Below are 23,487 nucleotides of genomic sequence, written 5' to 3'. Positions count from 1 at the left end.
ATATTGTGCAAGTCTCTTTTCGCTGAACATTCCTGTAATACAGCGCAATTATAGGTACACATCAGCCATTATTTCAGCGTGATGTACGAGATTCCAAATATTTATAGTACAGTAACGTCTCCACTCTTACACATCTTACTAATTTTTTTTTTTTTTTTAATAATCGGAATGTACTATAGAAATTTTCTTACTAACGAGATTTTGGAGATGGGCTTCGATTCGGTACAGTATACCTCAACCACTATATAAAAACGGATTACCTTATAATATTCGTATAATAATTATGGTTATTCAACAACACTTATTAAAATATATTCATTCTTTTTTCTTAACTTAATTACTAATTACATTATTACTATTTCCTGGACTGTGCGGAAATGATGATGTATACTTATTAAACCTGCTTCCATATTCGACCGTGCAGCACTATTTCACTATTTCTAACCTAACTCACTCTTGCCCAGCACTCGAACTGGTCCAGCACACTCTTTGTCGAATTCTCCCTGTGGCTATCATTAAATCCACTTCCTAAATGCCTACGTAATCATCAATTAAATTGTCATCACGACTGTTTAATAAACACACACACACTCACACACTGACGATTATTTCTCAATTCTCTCAGAATCTTAAAAAGTAAAAGTTTAAAAGTACTACTTTGTTTAAAATAAAAAAAAAATGTTTTCCGTTTTTTAAATTGTTGGTATCTATTATAGATTATTTCCGAGAGAGCCAACCCTCATTCGCGGTTATTGTAATAGTTAATGGTGTTACGAAATTAAGTGGTGTCTCAAAAATTCAAAATTCCTAATGGTCAACCAAGCAAATAAGCAACTAAACCATTCTACAATACAACAGTCAGTGATAATGTGTAATTATTAAAAAAAAAAATAAAAAAAGCTTCTCAGCTCAGCTTGTCAATGCTACGTACTGAAGTATGTAAACTTACTACGAAGTTTAGAATTGTTTCTTGAGACACATTTAACACGTTACCAATAGACAATAGGAAGCGTCCAAAGACGTAGAAAAAAAGCTAAAATTATTTTTACTGTAATACAATAGGTATTATCCCCGTAAATTGCAATTCTCATATCTATCTAACAGTTTAAAATAATATTTGAAAACTTGTGTTGTGTTTATACCTAGTGTAAATCTGCTATATACCTAGTTACTCTTATGTCTACGGACAACACGAGGCGGCACTGTATTAAAATACACACAATTTTACAATAACTAACATCAATTCGAATAGAATTGTGATCAGAAAAGGATGCTGTTTATACACTAATTTGCACGCGTTGTCATCATAAGTATAGATAACTGTAAAACGCGTAAAAAATAAAAAAAAACTAATTATTTTTAAAAGATATTTACAATTTTACATCGGTGAAAAAAGTTCGTTGCTCCATTAGTAAGCTATACACGACCAAATTTGAACCGAAGTGAAAAATAATGACATTTAAAAAACCTTATTTTCTAATGGTTTTACATACCAAATGTGTATCAACTGATACCTCAGTAGTAGGTGTATTATGTAATTTTCCAATATAATTGTTAACTACTTCGTTTCATCGCTCATACTAACTACGCGAACTTAACTTTTACGTCGAAAAGGTAGTTTTTTAGGGGCTGAGAGCAAATACTATATTATGATCAGCAATAATTACTGAAATAATGTTATTATATAATATTATAATAATATAAACAGTGCACGCCCGAGTCGCTCGACGGTTGACCTACAAAGGCACGCGGGCCAGTGTCGTTTTAATAAAAACACACAATATAATGTCATACGTATACCTACACGTTACACGTAAATACGTAATATCGTTTAACTATATTATATTATTATTACTGGTATTACGTATTATTATTATTATTATTATTATCATCATCATCATCATCATCATCATCATCATCATCATCATCACCATCATCGTCGTCGTCGTCGTCGTCGTTATTATACGTATTAGATAATACGCGGGCGGGCGCGCATGCACGTCGGACTAATAACGACAACAATAATTATAATATTATGGCGCGCCTACGACGCGGTAACAACAATAATAATAATAATAATAATATCTGACGGCGGCGGCGTAACCTTACGGCCGGCGCCGTCCGTTCAAGGCTGCGCGCGTGTGTGTTCTCCTCCGCGGTCGCGTTATCGCGCACGCTAACGCGTTTCCAACAGTCGCGCGACGGCCGGCCGGAGCGTATATAACACCGGTGCCGCCGATCCTGTGCGCCCGTGGTCCGCTTCGTCTCGTCCTCTCGTCACGTAATCCGCGCGTCTCAGCCGCCGCCGCCGCCGACTGTCAGCAGCCGTCGCCGATTCCGCAGACGAGACCGACTCCGCCGGGACGAACCGACTTGTGCGCCGCCCGCCGTATAATAACGATCCGACTTTACGCGTACAACACACGCGCACACTGCCGACAGCGGTGTTTGGACGATAATATTAATTATTTTATTGCGTATACACACGACAACTCGGCCGCCGACGATTTAATATTATATGCGATTATTATTATCACATCACATAACGATATTATAAAATTAAATATTATCGTCGGAAGAACCACGACTTGGGTATAGACCAGCCGCAGCGACCGCAAGATGCACCCGACCGTTGCCGCCGCCCTGTTGATCGCCGCCGTTCAGGTCGTTCAAGTCGCCGGCGCCTACACGCCATGGGTCAGTATGTTATTACACGACAATGCGTACCTACTCGGTTTATGTCCGTTTTATTTATTTATTTATTTTTCAATAAATTATTACGATCCGTACGTTACAGAAATAAAGTGTATAATAAATCGTTTTTATTACGTGGTAAATACGATGGCGGGGAAAGCACTCGCCCAACAGTTTCGTGTATTTTAATATGTTTCTATAGCAGGGCACCGGGTACCGGAATTAGAACTGGAACCTAACCCAGGTAACCACGTCCGATCTAAACCGGGACAGGAAAATATATTATTTTATTTGTAGAGAACTTTTAGGCGAAACTTTTTTGGTTACAATACTATTTAGCTATTTTATTTACTGAGGTAATAATGATTGAATTTGGTTGCAAATGTATGCATTCATTTCATTGCAATTTTTGATTTCATTAATTTATTTAAGTTCCCAGGAAAACAATACAATATGAGCAGTCACCAATATTTTAATACGTGTATACATTTTTATTTACCCGTCCGACGGTTATTGGCTCATTTTCATGATTATTTCTGTATCTAATAACGTTTATGACTAATAACATAATAATTAGGTATAATAAACTAAGAAGCATCATAATTATGCATCCGAATAAATTTTTATCAGATTGCGATATGGACTAATTGATAAATATATGAACAAAAAATAAGCAAACGACATAAACAACTACAAATTTGGTCACTTTCTAACATGCAAAAATATACACTAATATTTAAATAAAATTACTTTTGTTAGAAATAATTGGATCAAATAGATACACTGGTACAATTTTCCAATCCCTGATCCCTAGGTCGAGATTTTTCTAGGAATTATCGGAAATTTCACGGAATATTTTGAAAATAATTGTTTTATATCAACTAAAAGGCAGAAGGCTTGAAATGTATTTAGAGGTTGAAATATTTTATAGAGCTCCATATTGGAGAAAGCCTTAAAAAACCACACTGTGGCGGGCCTGGTAGTAGTTTTTTTTTTTAATAAAGTGTTTATTAACTGTTGCCCGTTAGTGGAGGATAGCTTAGATTGGAAAAGTGGGCGGGAAGCGAATATTAAGAATGGGCGAACTTATTTTTTTCCCGAGGTGACAGGTTTCGAAAGACGATTTTTTTCCACATTGACGAATCGCCAAATCCGTGTACCTATGCGCTATTCGAATTCGACCGTTTCGAAATCACCTGTTGCGCGGCCGCGGGCAGGGTCCGTAGCGTATTAATAGTACTGCAGCAGTATAACATGATAATATAATATAATGACATTATTACGATCGCGACCTCGCCGAACATATATAAGGTCCTCCCCGGGAGTCGTATGCATGCGATACAGCCGGTGTGCTGAAAATTATATGATATTAAAATTTATCGAATTGATTTACGTGTCGTACGTTTTGTTTTCAGGATCATTTATTCGACTACCGGGATGAACAGGTGCCGGATGAACGGCCAACCAAATATTGCGCGGCGTGTGGTAAATATATAACAATAAAAACCGAAACTAATCGCGAGTACAATCATTATATTCTAAAAAAAATATGTATTGTATATTATGTGCGAGTATAAGCGCTTGAGTTTTTGGAAGCAACGTTTATTTCTTAATATATTTTTGTTTACATTTGTTTTATGTTGTTTCGTGCTTTTTCAAAACAAACATACTACACTATACATGGCACATGTGATTTATTATAACTTATAACTTATAACTTATAATTTATAAGTGATTGTATTTTCGAAGATTTAAGCTTCTGCAACAGCATTATAAAATACTGGTATTGTCTTTAGGACAGTTTACCAAGTATGCTCGCCTCCTTTTTCTTCAATAATGCAGTTCATTAATTTAGTTATTCAAAATCTGATTTTTTGGATTTCTATACTTGAAGCCTTAAAGACCATACTTTTATATTTATTCTTAAAATTTTTTATAGATATTACGTGTCCTGGAGATACACTTCTGTTTTTCAAATGAGAAGAGTTTTCCGCGATAAATTATTTAGTCAATAATTTTTCGGAAAGTATTTACGTATCAAAATCAAAATTTAAACTAGTAGTTTTTTAGTTCTTTAGCTTAATATATCAAGGATAAAATAATCATGTTGATGGATAAAAAATATATGAAAGCTATAGTGATTTAAATGTTTAGTAGTTTATATTAATCTATCAACTTTATATATTTTTTTTTTTAATAACCTAAGTTCTAAATCCAATATTAAATCTAATTTATATTTTTGTAAAACCATGTATATGTACTATTACAATATCACTCTTATTATATTAATTTTAATAATTGAGGAACTACTCGTTGGAGTTTTGAATTAGATACAATACGATTGTTAGTAAAAATATCCACTAAATAATTTACAATAGAAAAGAAGGGATCGCGTTTGAAATACAGAAATTTATCGTAAAAATACATTATTAAAAGAAAAAACGGGGATGAGCATGCTCGATTATTACTCTGCTTCGTATACGACTATTATTGTTGAGTAAACACTATAGCAACGCAGAATAACATGAAAATCACGTCACGGAGGAAAACACACGTCATATTTACGTATTGTTTTCTGTACACAAGTAGGGGACATCGTCATCGGACAAAACATAAAAGGCTATACCGTCGGCTTTATCTCCAGAGGCATTGAGACATTTCGATAATGGTACAGCTGTTTCGGACAATAATTGTATTTGTTTTTAAACGGCCGCCTCTTAAGGCTATACTTAAGTACGCAAAACCATAGCGCGCACACACACGACGCTTTTCAGTCGACGTGAACCCGACGGCCCTAAGTAGACACACATACGTTTAAACAATATAAAAGTATCGTAGTGTTGTTTTCGTTTACATTTGGTAAATAATATTATTTTAGTCCTTCCCCTTCAGCTGCAATTATGATCTATTGAAGCAAATTTGTTATTTTTGTGACCGAACGGAAAAAGCAAAACATATCATTTCGTATACATATATATTTGTCTTATAAAATGCTGTCCCCTTAAACCTCCGAAACAGACCGAAAATCGATTTACAACACGCCGACGCCGGCACGTGTCATTCTGTTTTCGCTGCAAATCGACGTTTCGCGCGTTACGATAACACCGCGGCGCAATCGAACGAGTACCGTTCAAAATCGAATTTCGTACACATCGCAGTTTAATTGACCCGAACGGCGGCCATATACGTAAAAATTGTATATTATTATACATATAACCTTAACCCAGATACGATTTTCGAACAATTATTCGCCTGTCTGTCGTACATTTTTCGTAAATTATTATTTATAGACCCTTCGAATTTCCAAACGTGTAGTGGTACTAGTTAGTAACTAGTAGATATTACATGTTTTTCATTAGTTTGGTGTTTTAATACTAATACCTATCAGTGGCTTTCACAATATATGTATATAAATATTTATAGCCAAGCATCTGACAGTTGGTGTCTGCGACAAACAACGACATTTTGTATCCTAAAATATGTACCTATAAGCACGGGGGATGTACACGACTATCTGAAAGTCTACATTCCAAAGTTTCATAAACTTTTTACATAACAATAGTATAGTATATTAAAATTATTTTATTAGCAGAGTAGAATTTATTTAGTGTACGAATAATTTTACAAGATTCGTTATACTTGTTTTACTTCAATTTTTTCACGAATATATTTCACAATTTTCCACCACGTCTGATCATCTAACTTCGGAACGTTTGTAAATATAATATGATACGCACAATATTTAGTTTATATTTTACAATTTAACCATATAATATATGTAAATATTATTAAGTGGAGCCAAACTAACTTAAACGACACAAATTCGTTATCCTATATTTTTAATTGAATTCGTGTCAAGTGCTAAACTAAAAGTATTATTCTTTTTAATAGTTTATTATTATTATTAATATCCTTTTTTTTTGTTTTAACAAAAGATTTTCTTTGTCGTGTAAATGTTTATCATCAATAATAATGAGGATCCACGCCAAATTTTCTTAATCTCTCTAGTCTTCAATGATCACGTTTTGAAATATTATTACGCATAATGTTTATTTTTGCCATTTGCCGTTTAGGTTAACTATAATAAGTAATAATATATCCATGCGTATAAAGGGTTAAATAACGGTAAATCGTTCCTAATCATGATTTATCGAGTACACAGAATAAATATGTAATAATGGTAGTATAATACATCTAACTATAAGCAATAATAATTGTACATAATCCTTTGTTGCGTAGTTACGAGTTACGATGTTATGGTTAGGCGGCATACATCACTACCATTATAATTACTATGATACTGTAAGCGAGTGTACATAAACTTTCGGTTATTAATTATGTCGTTAATCAGTGAAGGTATACCGACTAAATGCGCGTTGCTACCGTCGATATAATATCATTTAAAATCGATTTAAGAATTTTTATTATCGAACTAAACATATACACAAATTTGTTTTATGTGTGTGTGTATATCGTATATGAACAACAATACTGGATTAATTATCCATTGGGTACTGTAACAGCACACTCAGTAGACGACTTTCAACTCTTAAACTTCAACCTTTTCACTTCCAAAAAAAAAAAAATGTATTTACCACATGATAATAGTATACTCAAACTACGTTGAACTACAATGTTCACAACTCCCATCCTCGCTAATTATTGCAAACTTTGTCATAATATTGTTATTTATTATTGGTTTATTTAGAATTTATCAAATAGTAATAAATAGGTATTAAATTGTGATCTGAACATTTTTATTTTACCTACTTTTTGAAATATCTTTTGAATGTGTGCATTAAAATAATAATTTTTTTGAAAGAGATGAGTCCCTAAAGTTATGAATTCTTCCCGCTCTACCCTTCCCCCCAACACCTCTCACTTAATCCAAGCTTCACAGTTAATATTTTAATATAATAATTGCATTTATCTTTTAACGTCAATTGATAATATATTTATTGAATCGACACTCAATTTAGTTATTACCCATATTAACTTTCGGATTCAGGTACATTAGACTGTTTTTAATAATTAATACTATAAAATAATATAAAGTATAAAGTTTAATGTACATACAGTATACACAACAGATCACACGTGCAATAACAATTAACGATACTTATATTATCGAATGTTCTGTGTACGTGGATCAAGGTTATAATTACTGTGTAATATACGCGTAAGTACCGAACAATTTTTAAAAATTGTTGTTATAAATAAAAATAGCTATTAACTCAAAATAAAAATTTCAATATTTCAATATTGCTCATGTTAGGTGTATGAAAATCTGATTATGAATATTGAATAACAGTGGTCGCCGAATCGCACTATATTATTATAATGTAAAACGTTTATGCGGTAACTTTCTTCGATCAACTTAATCAATAAACGGTATTACACTATAACACAGCGACATTTAATATTTGAATATGAATAGAGAGTGAAGACATAACATAATATATCGTTTCGGAAGTAATTTACGTATGAAAAAGAAACACGAAACCTCGTCAGTTGTCGCTGCACCTATCCAACGGCATAATATTTAACTGCGCGTTCCATTTTCTCGTATATGCCACATAATCGCATTGTAACGTTAATTTTAACGACTCCTCTATATTTTCGTATACATTGTACACGAACGCACATAATTTTAGCCACATATATCTATATCATAAAGCACGTCGTCAGCCGCGTATTACATATTATTATTATTATTATTTTATGTCGTACACGAAGATAACATATTTTACGTCATGTGCATATAGCTATACTGAACCGTTTTGTTTTCGACGATTGCAACAAAATGTTTACCTATATACGGCTGTATTATGACGCTTGTCTACATCACGTGTACTTACTAAAAATTACCGAATACACGATATATTCTGGTATATCACTCAGAAATTATTCGTTAAAATTCAGATTTTAGTAATAATTCGATATTCTTAACGACAAAAAAACTGTTTATTCGGCGAATTTCATAGTTTCAAAAAAAAAAAATGTTTGTATTATCTGGAAAAACTACATACAAATATTCTAAAATGTTAACCAAGTACCCTGAAATTTAAAAAATCGGATTTTTAATCGACAAGCACACATATTCATTAAAATAGGATGACTGCAACGATTAAAAATAACCATGATATTATACATAACACGGTATTACAATATATTACGGTTGATAGATTATGATGTTAATTCGGAGTCATCCGTCACGGAATCCTGACCAAAAGGGAAATCCGAGCAAACGCTGTGCACAGCATGTCTGCGCGTATAGATTCGGTAAACGATATCTTGTCTGGTATGGACGTATGGCTAGCACCATTTTCGTTTTAATTGATGGTTTTTTGGCGGAATTGATTGTGCTTCCGTATAACAACGAGCACTGTGATCTCCGTGTAAACATTATATTACTTACGATGTTCCGGAAACGCGAACGTAAATTACTCTGATAATAATATCGCATCATTAAATTGTTATTTCGACACGAAATATGTACAACGGTGTAGGTATTAATTTATAAGAACAGCAGATAATGGTGGTTTTCCATTTTGAAGAATGTGCGAGCGTGAACCGTAATAATTATTGTAGCCTATTTGCAGACATTATCGTCGTCATACGACATACCTGTACAGTTATAGCAGCGCGACGACTTATCGTAAAATTCATATTCGTGGTTAAATTTGTAAAAAAAAATCCAATGTACCAACAATAGAAATGAACAGATGTACCAGTTATGGCACATTGAAGGGCCTGAAAACAATTTATCTTATATTAACAAAAGAAAAATGTATAGGTATAATATTTATTCATATAACTAAATATTATAGAACCATTATGTATGATAACATAAAATATAACGCTTAGTCGAGTAGCATATTTTCTATTCCGACATTGAACTTTACGTCACAAGTGCGTCTTAGCCGCTGCACAGTACAATAATAAATAATATAATATGTTGTGTAAGCCGAAGTGGTCATTTTAAATATTCAATTGCTGTTATTTTTAGTTTGTACCTAAACATAATAATAATATTACATTTTATTTTTATTAAGTAGCGAATTATTTGTAAAAACAAAAAAAAATTAACGTACAAGACGTGTAAAAAAAAAAAATCACTGTATGTGCATTAAACAATATAGTAATATTATAGCCAAGTCGTCTATTATCCGCTATTACATTAAGTCTATTATAATATCGTCTGACTGTGGTTTCGTTTTCGAAATAGATAAGCCGTGCGGGACCCAACCGGAACGGAGATCGGCTTTCGCGAAGATCGTTAACGGAAAAGACACGCGGGAAAACGAATTCGGTTGGGCGGCCACGTTGGCCCGTCGCGGTCAGTTCTATTGCGGCGGCACGCTCATCACCAAGAAGCACGTGCTCACCGCCGCCCATTGCGTCGAGAAGTGAGTAATAAGTGCACAGTACCTACCATTTACATACTTAGTGTATAGATCACAATTATATTATAAGTCTACCATACAGAAAATATGATTATACGATCGGTTGGGGCTCTATAAAATCTAAAATCATCCTAAAGTAGCTATTATTTCTAATAATTGTCGTCTCGTTTTTCCAGTTTCAGCCCTAAAGATCTAACCGTGACCATCGGTGAACACGACCGGAAAGTCGATACCGGTCGCAAGTCCGTGCACCATGTAACCAAAATCCACCGGCACCAAGATTTCCGACTGAGCACATTTGACAACGACATCGCGATCATAGAACTTCGTGAAGCCGTATCCCTCAACAATCCGTGGGTGCGCGTAGCGTGTTTACCCAAGTCCGGTGAGTATCTTTAACGAATAGGTATATACATAGTGTATACCAATCACAGTGCGATTGATTGCGGTGTGATTTAACTTTATATATTGTATATAATATACTTAAATAAACTCAACTAAACGGGATTTTTCCACACGCAGCTGACACGTCATACGAAGGTATCAAAGGAACCGTGATCGGATGGGGCAGATTGGGCGAACGCAAAAAGTCGTCCAACATCTTACAAAAAGTCGAAGTCCCAATCATATCGAACGCGGACTGCAAGGACATGGGATATTCGCCAGAGAAGATCACGGGTAACATGATATGCGCTGGTTTCAGGGAAGGTCAATATGACGCCTGTCAGGTATAAACCGTATTATTTTGATAATAATAAATTTCCGATAAAATTGTTTTTTTGCGGATACTCGGAACTCCGTACGCGTGAAAATGTTAAATACCCAGTACGAGTAAATTAGGTACCGTAAATTTATTATTTTTTTTTGCAGGGTGATAGTGGCGGACCAATGCACAGACGTTTAGATTCTTCTGATATCATGGAAGTCATCGGTATGTATAATAATATATATATAAATAATTATGATAATATGTTACCGTGCTATTCATTTAATATACTAATCTATCGCGTGAATGTGTTTCGGTATACAGGAATCGTGTCTTGGGGCAAAGGATGTGCCAGAGAAAACTATCCGGGAGTGTACACCAGAGTGGCCAACTACTTGGACTGGATTATGGATCACACGGGAGACGAATGCATCTGCGGAGCAGAAAGTTCCTGATCCTCCGTTTTTTCGTTACCTCAACTTCACCACTTACATTTTAATATACCACACTTAAAATTATTATAATAATTATAATTATTATTGTTATTATTATTATCATTATTACTCTCATGTGCATAATTAAGTATAAATCGAAACGTATATATTATATTTATATAATGTTACTGTATAGCTTATAATGTTATTAACCACCGAATATGATTACCTACATTTTAATATATTGTTATATATTAATTTATATATACGATGTAAATTACGTAAAGTCTAGTCAACACACAGCTGTATAATTATATATTGAATTTTAAATAGCATTAATTAATACGATTTTAACATTGTTCTATATTATTATATGTATATTACAGTACACCTTCTTATACCTAATGTACAATAATGACCGTACGCGTCAAAAGTCGGTTTCCGGTATCGGTTGGTTGCGCCGGCGCCTGCGCCATTTACTCCGGATATAAAACCGTGACAACCGAGCCGTTTTATTTTCTATTATCATATTACATAGCCGCATTTCCGCGGCGATTAACGACTATAGACGGTATAATTATAAGCGATAAATTTTAACTACGCACATAGGTTGTGATAACACGCCTAAGTCCTCAAATCGTGTACAAAAGTGAAATACCTGCGCTCGATCCGGAATTAGTAAACTTTTTTTTTACCACCGACATCATACAATTATTTAAAAATTTAATGAAATCTAATTTGAACTCATTACGTCGATTAATCTCTGTGATTCGCCAGATATTTCATCGATTGCACGAAACGTATAGGTAAACGTCGCTGAATCCGTTTTGTTCGGATAAAACAAAACGTCTATAGTTATATCAGTAGATTACGCGTGTGTTTCGTCGACCCGAATATATTATTTACACTGATAACACAATACATTACGCTCGCTACGTTCTACGGATCAGTATTGTTCTTGATTTAATATATTATATCGGTTTGTATACACAATGATAATAATATAATATAATGCACATTAGATTGCCGGCCGTATTTCTGTTGTACACATTACACGGTCCGTTGGCAGCGCGTGCGAGCGATGTTCGCTTTTGTTCGACGGTGTCGTAAACAAATTGTAACACGAAATATTTTTTATAAATATATTCGTCTTCAGCTGATGTATCGAACTCGGAAACGGATCACTCGTGGTTTTCCTATACTGCATATTACAATGATACACGTGTAAGTGTGTAACGTGTCAAGTTTGTCGACTGTATAATCTGCGTTATAACATTTATTATACGCGTTCGCCACGAAACGTTAAGTGTTTTTATTTTATACTCGTCTCGTGTATACTCATTGTTCCGAGTCCCCGTCGGCCGTCACCCAGCACGCCACCGCCATACAATTCGTCCCGTGATAATGGTAATAGAGCTGTCTTATCGTCCGATCTTGTACATAATTTAAATGTGAAGTGTAAACGAGCCGCGCCCTATCGTCGTCTTCCTCCCGATATTATACTATAATAATATGCTATTATTTACGTATCGGAAGTGGTCTTTTCACGTGATTATGATAATATATTATAATAATATACGAGTACTCATAATAGTATTATATATGCATACATCAATATAATATAACTACAAATTATAATATAATAATGTCATTAGAAATCGAATGCGTTTTTTTCAACGCGTACGAGACCATTGTCTTACTCGCGACAACGTTTGAGAGAACATCGCACGTCGCATCTGTACCTGCAGCGGTCTTCGCAAAATATCTCTCAACGAAAGTATATTACATTATTGTGCGCGAAACTATTATAGATGATGTCGATGTGTATTGTTAATTTGTCGACAATCGTCTCTCAGATCGGCTCTCCTAGAACGTAGAGAATCCTACTGTATTATATAATAAATAGTACTAACATATGATCGTACAGACATTTCGTCTGTGACTATTCATTTTGCAGCGGAAAGATTATCGTACGAATTTCAAAACTAAGCTTGCATGATTTCGGACTCGTTGTACATTACATATTTTGTTAAAAAAAACTTCAAAAAACTTCATTTTACTGGGATATAGATAGAAATACGTATTTTTGGTCACTTCGCATAATTTGATTTAGGAGGGGGGAAAGTTTTGAACGAATTTTAAAACTTGCAGTAGCCTACAGTTTTCTGCAGCATCGGATAAGTACACCATTACAATTATGGTAAATAGTAAATACCGACCATACCTCAACCTAGTGTTTGACGCTAAAATCCCCGTCCAGGCGCTTCATAGAAAACGTAGAAGTCAAAACATAGATTCGTAAACTATAAAAATTGGCTACTAAAATAATATTATAAAGTAATTAAATAAGAGGTATCAACATTTGAAATTATTCAACAGATTTTTTTAAAATTTATATTAAATAGCATAAAGCAAGGACCAACTTGTTAATAGTATAATACAAAATATAGTACAAACAGCGAACAAGGTATGAAAATTATTAATTACAGTGCATATTCATAAATTGTTGTAAAATATATTAAATTAGTGGTTTTGACAAAACTTGTATTGAAATTATGAAAATTATGAAATATTAGGTTTAATCATGCGCAATACTTGGCATTCAAACTAAAAAATATATGATCGCATCTTCACATGGCGTTATAGATAGGCTATTTCGCTACAGCACTGCCATGGGTTAATTTCTTCAGTATCTTACGTATAAGAACGATAGTGATCTAATAAAAATACTCATGGATAAACTAACAATTAAATATAAAAATCCAAAGACTTTAGTCTTATATTTCTTTGATAAAATTTAATAATTTGGCTATTTGGTATTGAATATAAAAAAAAATTTATAGATCACATACCTTAAATATTAAACCATGTATACTAAAACAACAAATCTAAAAACTTATAATTTAATAGGTACCTCATCAATTTAGTTGTAATAATGAAAAGTAATATTCTTTCATTCAACTTATTTCACCTTTCATAATACAGTTTTAATTTTGCTTAATAAACCTTGTTTAAACCTTTATACAATTTATTCGGTTGTATAATAAACTTTTACTGAAAGCTACCTTATCTTATTTTCTTATTTCTTATTTTTGTTCTTCACATTTAGGTAATCTGTGAGTAAAAAATTTAATAAACTATAATGTAAATAAAATGTTGGTATTAATTAAAATGAATAAACTATTCTTATTTTTTAGTTTTACATAAACTATTTATTTAAATATTTTCAAAATATGTAACTATTTAACCTCTGATTTACTTACGTCTTTTTATATAATCCAACATACATTTAATTGTATGTACCTTGTGCCTTTATCGGTAGATATATATAAGATGCAAAAATAAAGCTAAAAAATCTTAAGAGATACAATAAAATAAAATCATATCCTAAAACATATGGTTAATGTACATCCGACGGAGACAGACAACAGCAATAGTCTTATGTGTGTAGGTACATAAATCTAAAATGGAAAATAACATAAAAAATAAAAAAATAATAACAATAATTTTATTAATAAACACAGGAATTGTACTATTTTATATTTATAAAATATAACATTATAAATTGTAATACATAAAATAAGAAATTTTTATTCATTTAAATATAGTATATAATGCATGTTTATAATAAAATGCACACTTCCCCCCTCCCCCAGATACTGGTTTTTCAATGCTTCATTCATACAACTAAAAACACATTTTAATGTTGTTTAGCTTTGGTATATAAATATATAATGATAACGGATAATTTAACGATTTCCAATAACTTTTATAGACTGAGTGATAATTAAATTGATTTTACAATGATATTTTTTTATGTTTTTACCTTTTACGACTGTAACAATGCTTTGATTTTCGTTTTTTGTGGTAGTTTCTGTTAGTTATCGATAATCTTAATTAAAAGATTTAAGTACTTTTCTTAATAATTGTAAAAAATAAATTAAGGTAAAACGATAGTTTTTACGCTAAAACAGTTTTCGACAATATTCATTTCTTTATTTTGTTATTACTCAATAATTCAGAAACTCTAAACTTTCACAAAAAGTTATTAAATTATTATTTTCTTCACATGATATGATTTTCAAAATAAATTAGCTTTTTTTGAACTACCTATGTATAGAAAATTGAAATTTTAAATTTTTTAAGATATTTCTATTATAATATCAAGAAAAAAAATTCACTAAATAAAACGTTTGAAACTTTAAAACAAGTTTTCCTCATACGTTTTAACATTTAAATTTAAAATTTAATCAAATTTCATCGTAGTCGTATACATTATAAAATTATCTTGTAGTTAAAAAATCAAAAATATTTTAATACTCGCCCTCTGATTGTATATTTAAATTCAAGGTAGTTTGTTATAACTTATAAGTATAAAGTACGAAGCATAAAGATGATAATCAGTTTTTATAAGTCCCAATCATTATTCGTAAAAATTTAAAATTTTACGTTTATTAAGAATTATAATTTATGAAATGAAATTATCAAAATAATACTACGTAAGTAGCTTTATTTTAAGATATAACCTGTTAACTCATTAACATTCACAATTTTGAATGGTAATTTAGTACTGACACAAACGATATTAAGAATAATATAATTTGGTATATATATATATTATTATTAAATATTCATAATATAATAAATGCAATATTTTCAGGAAAAATTAAATCAACCTATCGAAATACTCATAGTAAGTTATTTTAATAGAAATATCAAAAAAAAGCATATCATCATTAAAACGTACTTACGATATAAGCTGTCTAACAGTCTTTGCTCAGAATGGCTTTTTGATTACAATGATATATCGTTGAGTTTAAATTGAACACATCCATTACAGTAACCCACTCAACACTTGCTGTATAACAGAACAGTCAGAATGGTACCCAATTTTTTTCACTTAAATTTGTAAAACGACTCCCTGGAACATTAATTTTTCGTAAGCCAATAATCAAGCCGATTACTAGCCACAACATCATATTATATTATACGAATACTTATTAAAGCATACAGTAAATGGATCTAAAAATATTAATTTTTGTAAATATTCGTTACGAAATCTAATACAGAATTGTATTAGATTATATTTAACAGCAAATTCCGTTTTAATAATTGTCGGTCTTTTTCGGTAGAATATTATTTGTGCTTCCGTAACGGGTAACGGCTATAATATAATCACTTGAAATACATACATTATACGTATTATAAATTATAATGTTCCGGATAATTTACAAAATTTAATATTATAATAACACAGGCAAAGGACGACGACGATGTACGACAACGATAATAATATAATATTATTATATCGAATGGGCGTATTGCAAATAATGCGGTTTGTACACTCCACGAACGATATATCGTCTCTTTATAATAGCATAAGTAATAAGTATGCATTGTAATATGTGCGCATAAACTCTGCAAACCGTAATAATTATAACAATATAATAGGTAGGTACATTATCTGTTATATTAAAATATATAAATAGTATATGCGCAATAGCAAGTACCATATTATCATGTTATATTATAATGTACCTACATAAATAACACAATTTACTTTATAAGTTAATAATAACAAGTTAATTAATTCGTATAAATAAATATTATTATTAATTTATAGTCGTCTAGCATTTCTTACATTATAGAGATTAATCAATAGTTAATTTGAATATTGACTAACTAATAAAGTTAAAAAGTTATTTTTTAAATATGGATTTTTAACTACCTAATACCCTCTACACTTCTGATAATAAGATAGAATAGTTTTCATTTGTGTTTTTCTATAGTTGAAATTTATTTATTTAAATACAATAGAAGTGTACACAACATAATATCATACAAATATTCTCCAGTATCTTTATTCTCATTCATTGACAAAGATAACTGTTGCATGTTATTTGACACATCCTATTTTTTAATTACAATACAAAATAATACAATGTTTTGTAATAGCAAAATTTTATAAAATTGTACGATAAATATTTATCAGCATTTCAAATTTTGATATAACTGACATATCAAGTTCTGTAAATATAGTGAAATATGTAGGTACCGATATGAGCTCGGTAAATTTACCGTTAAATTTTATGGGTGAAAGTAAATTTACGTTCATTAATATTTAATGATGCTTATTTTTCGGACAATTTTTTTTTTGCATTCTTAAAATAGAGTGGATTAATCATTTTAAATATTTCTACAGGCGTATAAACTTTTTTTTTGGTTTGGTATAAGCTAATTATACCCTTGGCCGCAATCATCACTTCTCTCCACGCTTCTCTACTATTAGCTAATTCTTCGCCGTTGATAACTCTTAGCATTTGCAGGTGACTCTTAACTCTGTCTGCCCATCTTTGTCTTGGCCGTCCTAATACCTTCTTTCCATCTGGGATCTATTTTGTCGCTTTTTGGATTGCTTGATCTTATGCTCTCCATATATATTATGTCCTGTCCAGATATACGCTTACTCTTCAATATTACTATTAATGTGTCCATTTCACCGATTAATTCCTCAAACCACAAATCGGTCCGTCGTTACCGCAGACCCGTTAAATAATCTTTTTTTGGACCGAATATCCTTCGTAAGACCTTTTATGTTCATCTGCTTTTGTAGTTGTCCATGTTTCACTCGTATATTAAGCAATTTATTGGGCGTACCTTGTACAATATTGTTTATGTTTTTAGAAATGAAAACAGGTTTTAAGGCGAAGAAGCTATATTAATTCTTTTTCAGATTTCTCTATGGTTATCTCCATCTGTACTTAGTTCAGGTACAAATTTTCTATTAAATATTTATTCTACACGAATTTACATAATATTCTGGCTATAGAATATCCGTTGTCTCATAAATGAGCTATTCAAGAGTTTGAACCATGGGATATCTAGGTCAGCAAGAAAATATGCAATTACCTATTGTTGCTGGGCACAAACGAGAAAAATGTTTTTTTTTCAATATCTTATTATGAGAAGGGTAGAAGAAGATGAAACGTTTCTATCGGATTGTTTTCTATTTCGCAGTGTAGTACTAAGAAATTATTATTAATAACATACAATATAATAAATGCAATTAAAATATTTTTTATAAAATATACTCGTATTATTATAATAATAAAAATATTTACAATAATAAGCCAATGCGGCAGCACTGATACCGGGAATACAAAACCGTATTTAGTATTTCAGTATTTCAATTGGATTTTTGTAACGCGCTGGGAAGCTTTGAAGTCGTATTTCGCGGAAAAGACGCGCACAAATGCACAACACAATTTGTTATATCATAGAATTAATATAAATATGTTTTTTTTTCAAATAAAATGCATACCAGCCGTTACGTGGAAAAAACATTTCCGATTCTTTTTAAAACTGTGGTTTGATGTTAAATGCTTGAGGCGTAACCGCAATAACTGAGTTATACAATTTTACATAATATATGTTTATACATATTTATGTATTTATGTATATTAAATTTGTCACGTAAAAAATAGGAAAAAAATCCTTTGATTTCTGTTATTATTATTATTATTCTCATACATCACAATTATTTACTGTTTAATTTTTGAACAAAGTAACATTTTAATGTTTTGCCAAAGAAACGCGCGTGTATGCTCGTCATAGTAATTAAATAAAGGCAAATTTATTTTAAACTTCCATTACGATGTCAAAATCATATGTATGACGTGTTGAGCTTTATATAACTTACAACCCACACACTATACAGTTATTGCTGCAGCAGTTTAATAAGTATTTGTAAATGCTGTTATCCTGCGATATTCTATATGTTAAGACATGCATAATAGATTATAAGCAAAGCAATACGAATACCTCTTATAATACTCCCTCTTATACACCATACATTATTCTCTTAAGTTTTATCATTTTCTATAGGTATCTAGGGGATTTTACGACTCGAATAACAAACAAAATTCTAAATGAACAATAATTATCATATCCTACAGAAACCAAAAACCTGCGGGTTATACCTACATAATACATAATGGAACATTAAAAGATCGAAACTCAACGCTGATGAATATTTTAACTTTGTACGTATTTGTGTTGATAGAATATTAAGATATTTTAAGCGTTACCACAAATCCACAATGTTAAATACACTATCTAGTGTAAGCAAAAGTGAATAAATTTATAATTCGATATTCGTAACCGTAAGGTACAACTTCCATAATCCATTTTATTATTTTTTATTTTTATTTTTATTTTTTTTATAATAACATTATATAATTCAATTTTAATACAATAATAATAAGAGTTGATACGTATACCAGCTGAACTAAGCTCGCATCTGATATACGGAATTTAAATACACACTTCTATTAATTTTTTATACTTTCATTCCTTTCGGAAATAACGATTTTCTTGTTTAGCTCACTGAAACTTTATAGAATATTAGAACTGATCTAATATATTCTAAAATCTTTTTAAAATAAACTAAATCTATTTATTTTATTATTATGTGTATTTAAATCATAATTAAAATGAAAGTATCTACATTAAACCGAAATTGTGTAAAATGAATCACGAAAATCATTGTGCTATTTCCAACCAATTATTTTTAGTTCATCGTCTTGATATAATTTAACAAAAATAGTCAAATTTGATTTAAACAATTGTGTAAATATTTTAAAAATTTGTATTATAATATTATTATTATTTTTCTTATAATGCATTTAATTTGAAATTTCACCTCTCACCACTCAAAATATCCATTTTAATCCAGATTATAAATAATAAAATATTACAAACAAATAATATATTATATTATATTATACTATCATCATACGTGTATATAGGAATGGTTTTAAAGATTCGTGTTTACTTTGTGGTTTGCATAGAAATCGTCAATGCTGGTTTTTATTCGATTTTTTATGTTAGTGTGCGTCTTGATTTGAGTAAACGCACTTCTACCGACGACGAACATTGTCTGAAAAGTAAACATTTTCACTTTCATAAAGCCGGTCTGACGCCATTATCACGTTCTATTAAAAATGACAGTATATACCGATTTCCAATTAAATCGAAGCTAAATATAAAGTATATGTTTATATATTATAATATAAATATATTATGGTATATCAAAAAACTGTCGTAAACCACGAACGGTTTATTTTGCTGCACTGCACGGTTAATACCTAACCTAAGGTATAAATAGTAAAACGCCTTAAAGGAGATAGAATATGTGTTGATTGTTAAACTGCATTTCCTTGAAAAGAAATAAACATAGTCTGCAGGATAATAATTTTATGTTAATTTTATCAATCAATTTTTGTGATTCTGAAAAAAAATTAATTTAGTTAAATTATAGATTAATTATAACGATACACAATTATTTAATTAATTATTTTTGCTATGAATTTTTAAATGTCGAACAAAAAATTTTAAATTTCTTAAAATATTTGACGCTTAAATAATAAATATTTGTAATTTCTAATAATTGATCAGCATTTTGAGTTCAGACAAGCGGAGAAGCGCAACAAAATTATGTGACAAAATTAAGATTGCGTAATATGATCTAAAACTTTCGACGCTTCGTGATGAAGTTTAATCGCATGGGTACGATACAATAATATTGGAATATGTAATTTTATTTCATTTTTTTCAACTCGAATAGCACAACTATGTTATTACTACCATTATTATACAAATACATTTCGCTTTCTTTTTTTCGTTTTTAAACTACACTCGTGTATCATAAGTATATTTATATAATTAAATATAATATTATTCGTTTAATCGTCTTCAAACGTATAACATATAATATTATAATAACAGAAATTATTCGCATTAATAACAAACTTTATTTATTATGCAATGTAATTTTAGAAACGACTGATTTACCTGATTAAAACATTGTTTAAGCCCGTGTATGTTTTTACCGTAGTTTTTATTAGCTCATCAGATAAGCAATCGATGAAAACATTATAAAAATACGAATATCGCTACTCTGTATCATATATTATATCAAGTCAAGATAAAATAATAAATGAATATGTTCAACTAAATTTTCTTTACGGTTGCCGAATTCACACGTCTTACGTAAATTACTGTCAAAATCAAAAATAAATATTATATTTAGTTAGTTTATTTGATATAAAAGTATGTGAGGTAAGAGGTTAATAAAAACAAGAAATAACTTATAAAATTAAAACATAGTGCTTAATAGCACTGCTTATTTGTCAACTTACGATTGTAACAGTTTTAATGTCACAAAATATGCAAACACATTAGGTACAATAATGTATGTAGTACATACCATAAGTATCGTAATTAAATATAATTTATAATAATTGGAAGCAGAAATTGATGAAATATATAGCGAGTAGGTATGATTTATAATAATTTGGGTGGAAGTAAATAACTCACTTTTACTCGTTTGAATCTTATTTGTATATAATTTTCATTGCACAATTATTTTACGCCAATAAAAAAAATGCTGCTTTAGTCTGTTTTTAACCGGTCTCCCCTTACGTCAAATTATTCAAATCGACCGAAAAGTTATTCCACGTCGTGTAACGACATAATATTATGTGCGCATAAATTGGCATAATGTATACGTTAGCAAACAGTTGATAGTAAGCTTGTATCGTATAAGTATTGGTAAGTAGGCAGAAAAGGCAGGAATACAGGCAGGACTGCTGCAAGCCAAAGTACGTTTGTTTAATACACTTTTGCTAACTTTCTGGCTGTAAGTCAATCAAAATTCGACGATCGTCTTCACAGAAAAGTGTGCACGTGACATTTGTACAATAACTTGATTTCCATCGAATTTCATTGTTGCGAAATACATTAAAACTTTGATGCTTAGATATATACATATAATATATACTATAGTATAAGGCACGACGGGAGCTACAAACACGAATGTTATTAGTTTTACATTTGTTGAGTGCGTAAAATTATTTCGGAAACTGTACAAGTCGAACTTAATGTATTTTATTATTCTATACGCGTAAGCGGGTAGTATAGCGCGCTAAAAGTGTGTTGTTATATTATTTTTATAATTATTATCACATGACGGAGCTTTGTCTTTGAAAATTTAATGCCGGTTAAAATTTCGCACTGGTTAATAATGTTTTACCATATAAGTGTAGCGTATACCTTGTATAATTAATTTATAACGGCATTAAGACGAAATAACACGAATTATCGTTTTATATATTATACGAACCCTGCAAGCTTTTACGAAACTATAATTTAATAACACGAAGAGTGATTCCGCACACAACAGTATTATAATAGCCTAAAATATCTATGTAGTATACATAAATAGATTAATTGTAAAAAAAAAACATCACGTAATGTTAACTAGTATAGCGTATAATAATATTATAATCGTTGTATCCTAAACACGTGAAGAAAAAAAAAACTGTTTAAATTTAAATTAGCCGACTTATTAACTTTGTTGTACAGGTGTGCAGTAATACTATTATATATATTATATGGTATCATAATAAAATAAAACGTTTCTTAAATTAAAATTCGTTCCAAGGACCACTAGGTATACAGAGTAGGTACACTAATTAACTGTAGAAAATGTGTTTACTATAATACGTAAATAGGATTAATTTCTTTTTCAAACTAAGTGATTTTAAGTTCCGGTTAATGAGAAGATACTTTAACTTCCATAACTTGTTATTTCGTTTTTTTTCAACATACTTTATAACTTTTACCTTTAATTGGATAAAGATAATTAAATGTTAAATACTCTAAGCACCCATAACAATAATTAAAGAATTTCATTAAACAAAATATAATAAATTTTCATAATATTTAAAAAGTTTTTATTTCACTTAAAAAATATCATTCAAATTTTACAGTAATTAGTCACGTCTGCGTTGACATCTTATTATTTATTTTATTTTATTTTATAAAATATATCACAATAATATCTATTAAAGATAATCATTCAATAACACTGATAAATAAAATCTATTACAATAAACATGAAACACATGAATTTCATTTCAATAACACTTATCTTAAAAATAAAAGTCTTACTAAACTTTTATGATATTTGATAATAAAACGTACTTCGACCATTTTCTTTTAAAACGACGATGGATATTTTGAGGTAGCGAGACATAAATGTCTAAATAAACGAGAGAATAATTGAAGTGGTTTAAAAACTTGAACTGGAATTTTTTTATAAAAATTGTTTATTGACTGTTTATAGTTTTACGAGTAATTTCTACGTGGGAGGCAATGTTGGTCGTCTATTATTGAATATAAGCAT

The 23,487-nt window shown here is 30.6% G+C and overlaps 1 protein-coding gene across 1 annotated transcript; it reads left to right on the top strand.

Annotated features, from left to right (window-relative positions):
* The first annotated feature begins 2,190 nt into the window (after positions 1–2,190).
* Positions 2,191–11,594, top strand: LOC132918547 (trypsin-1-like). The gene is made up of 7 exons (XM_060979814.1): positions 2,191–2,697; positions 4,110–4,179; positions 9,923–10,103; positions 10,277–10,485; positions 10,623–10,828; positions 10,971–11,031; positions 11,131–11,594. The coding sequence occupies exons 1-7, from the start codon at positions 2,620–2,622 to the stop codon at positions 11,259–11,261; spliced, it is 936 nt and encodes a 311-aa protein (XP_060835797.1). The 5' UTR covers positions 2,191–2,619; the 3' UTR covers positions 11,262–11,594.
* The last annotated feature ends 11,893 nt before the right edge of the window (positions 11,595–23,487 follow it).

Source organism: Rhopalosiphum padi, chromosome 1 (genome assembly GCF_020882245.1).
Source record: "Rhopalosiphum padi isolate XX-2018 chromosome 1, ASM2088224v1, whole genome shotgun sequence".
Taxonomy (NCBI): Eukaryota; Metazoa; Arthropoda; class Insecta; order Hemiptera; family Aphididae; genus Rhopalosiphum; species Rhopalosiphum padi.
Note: the sequence above shows the minus strand (reverse complement) of the source record. Positions and strands in the feature narration are given on the sequence as shown.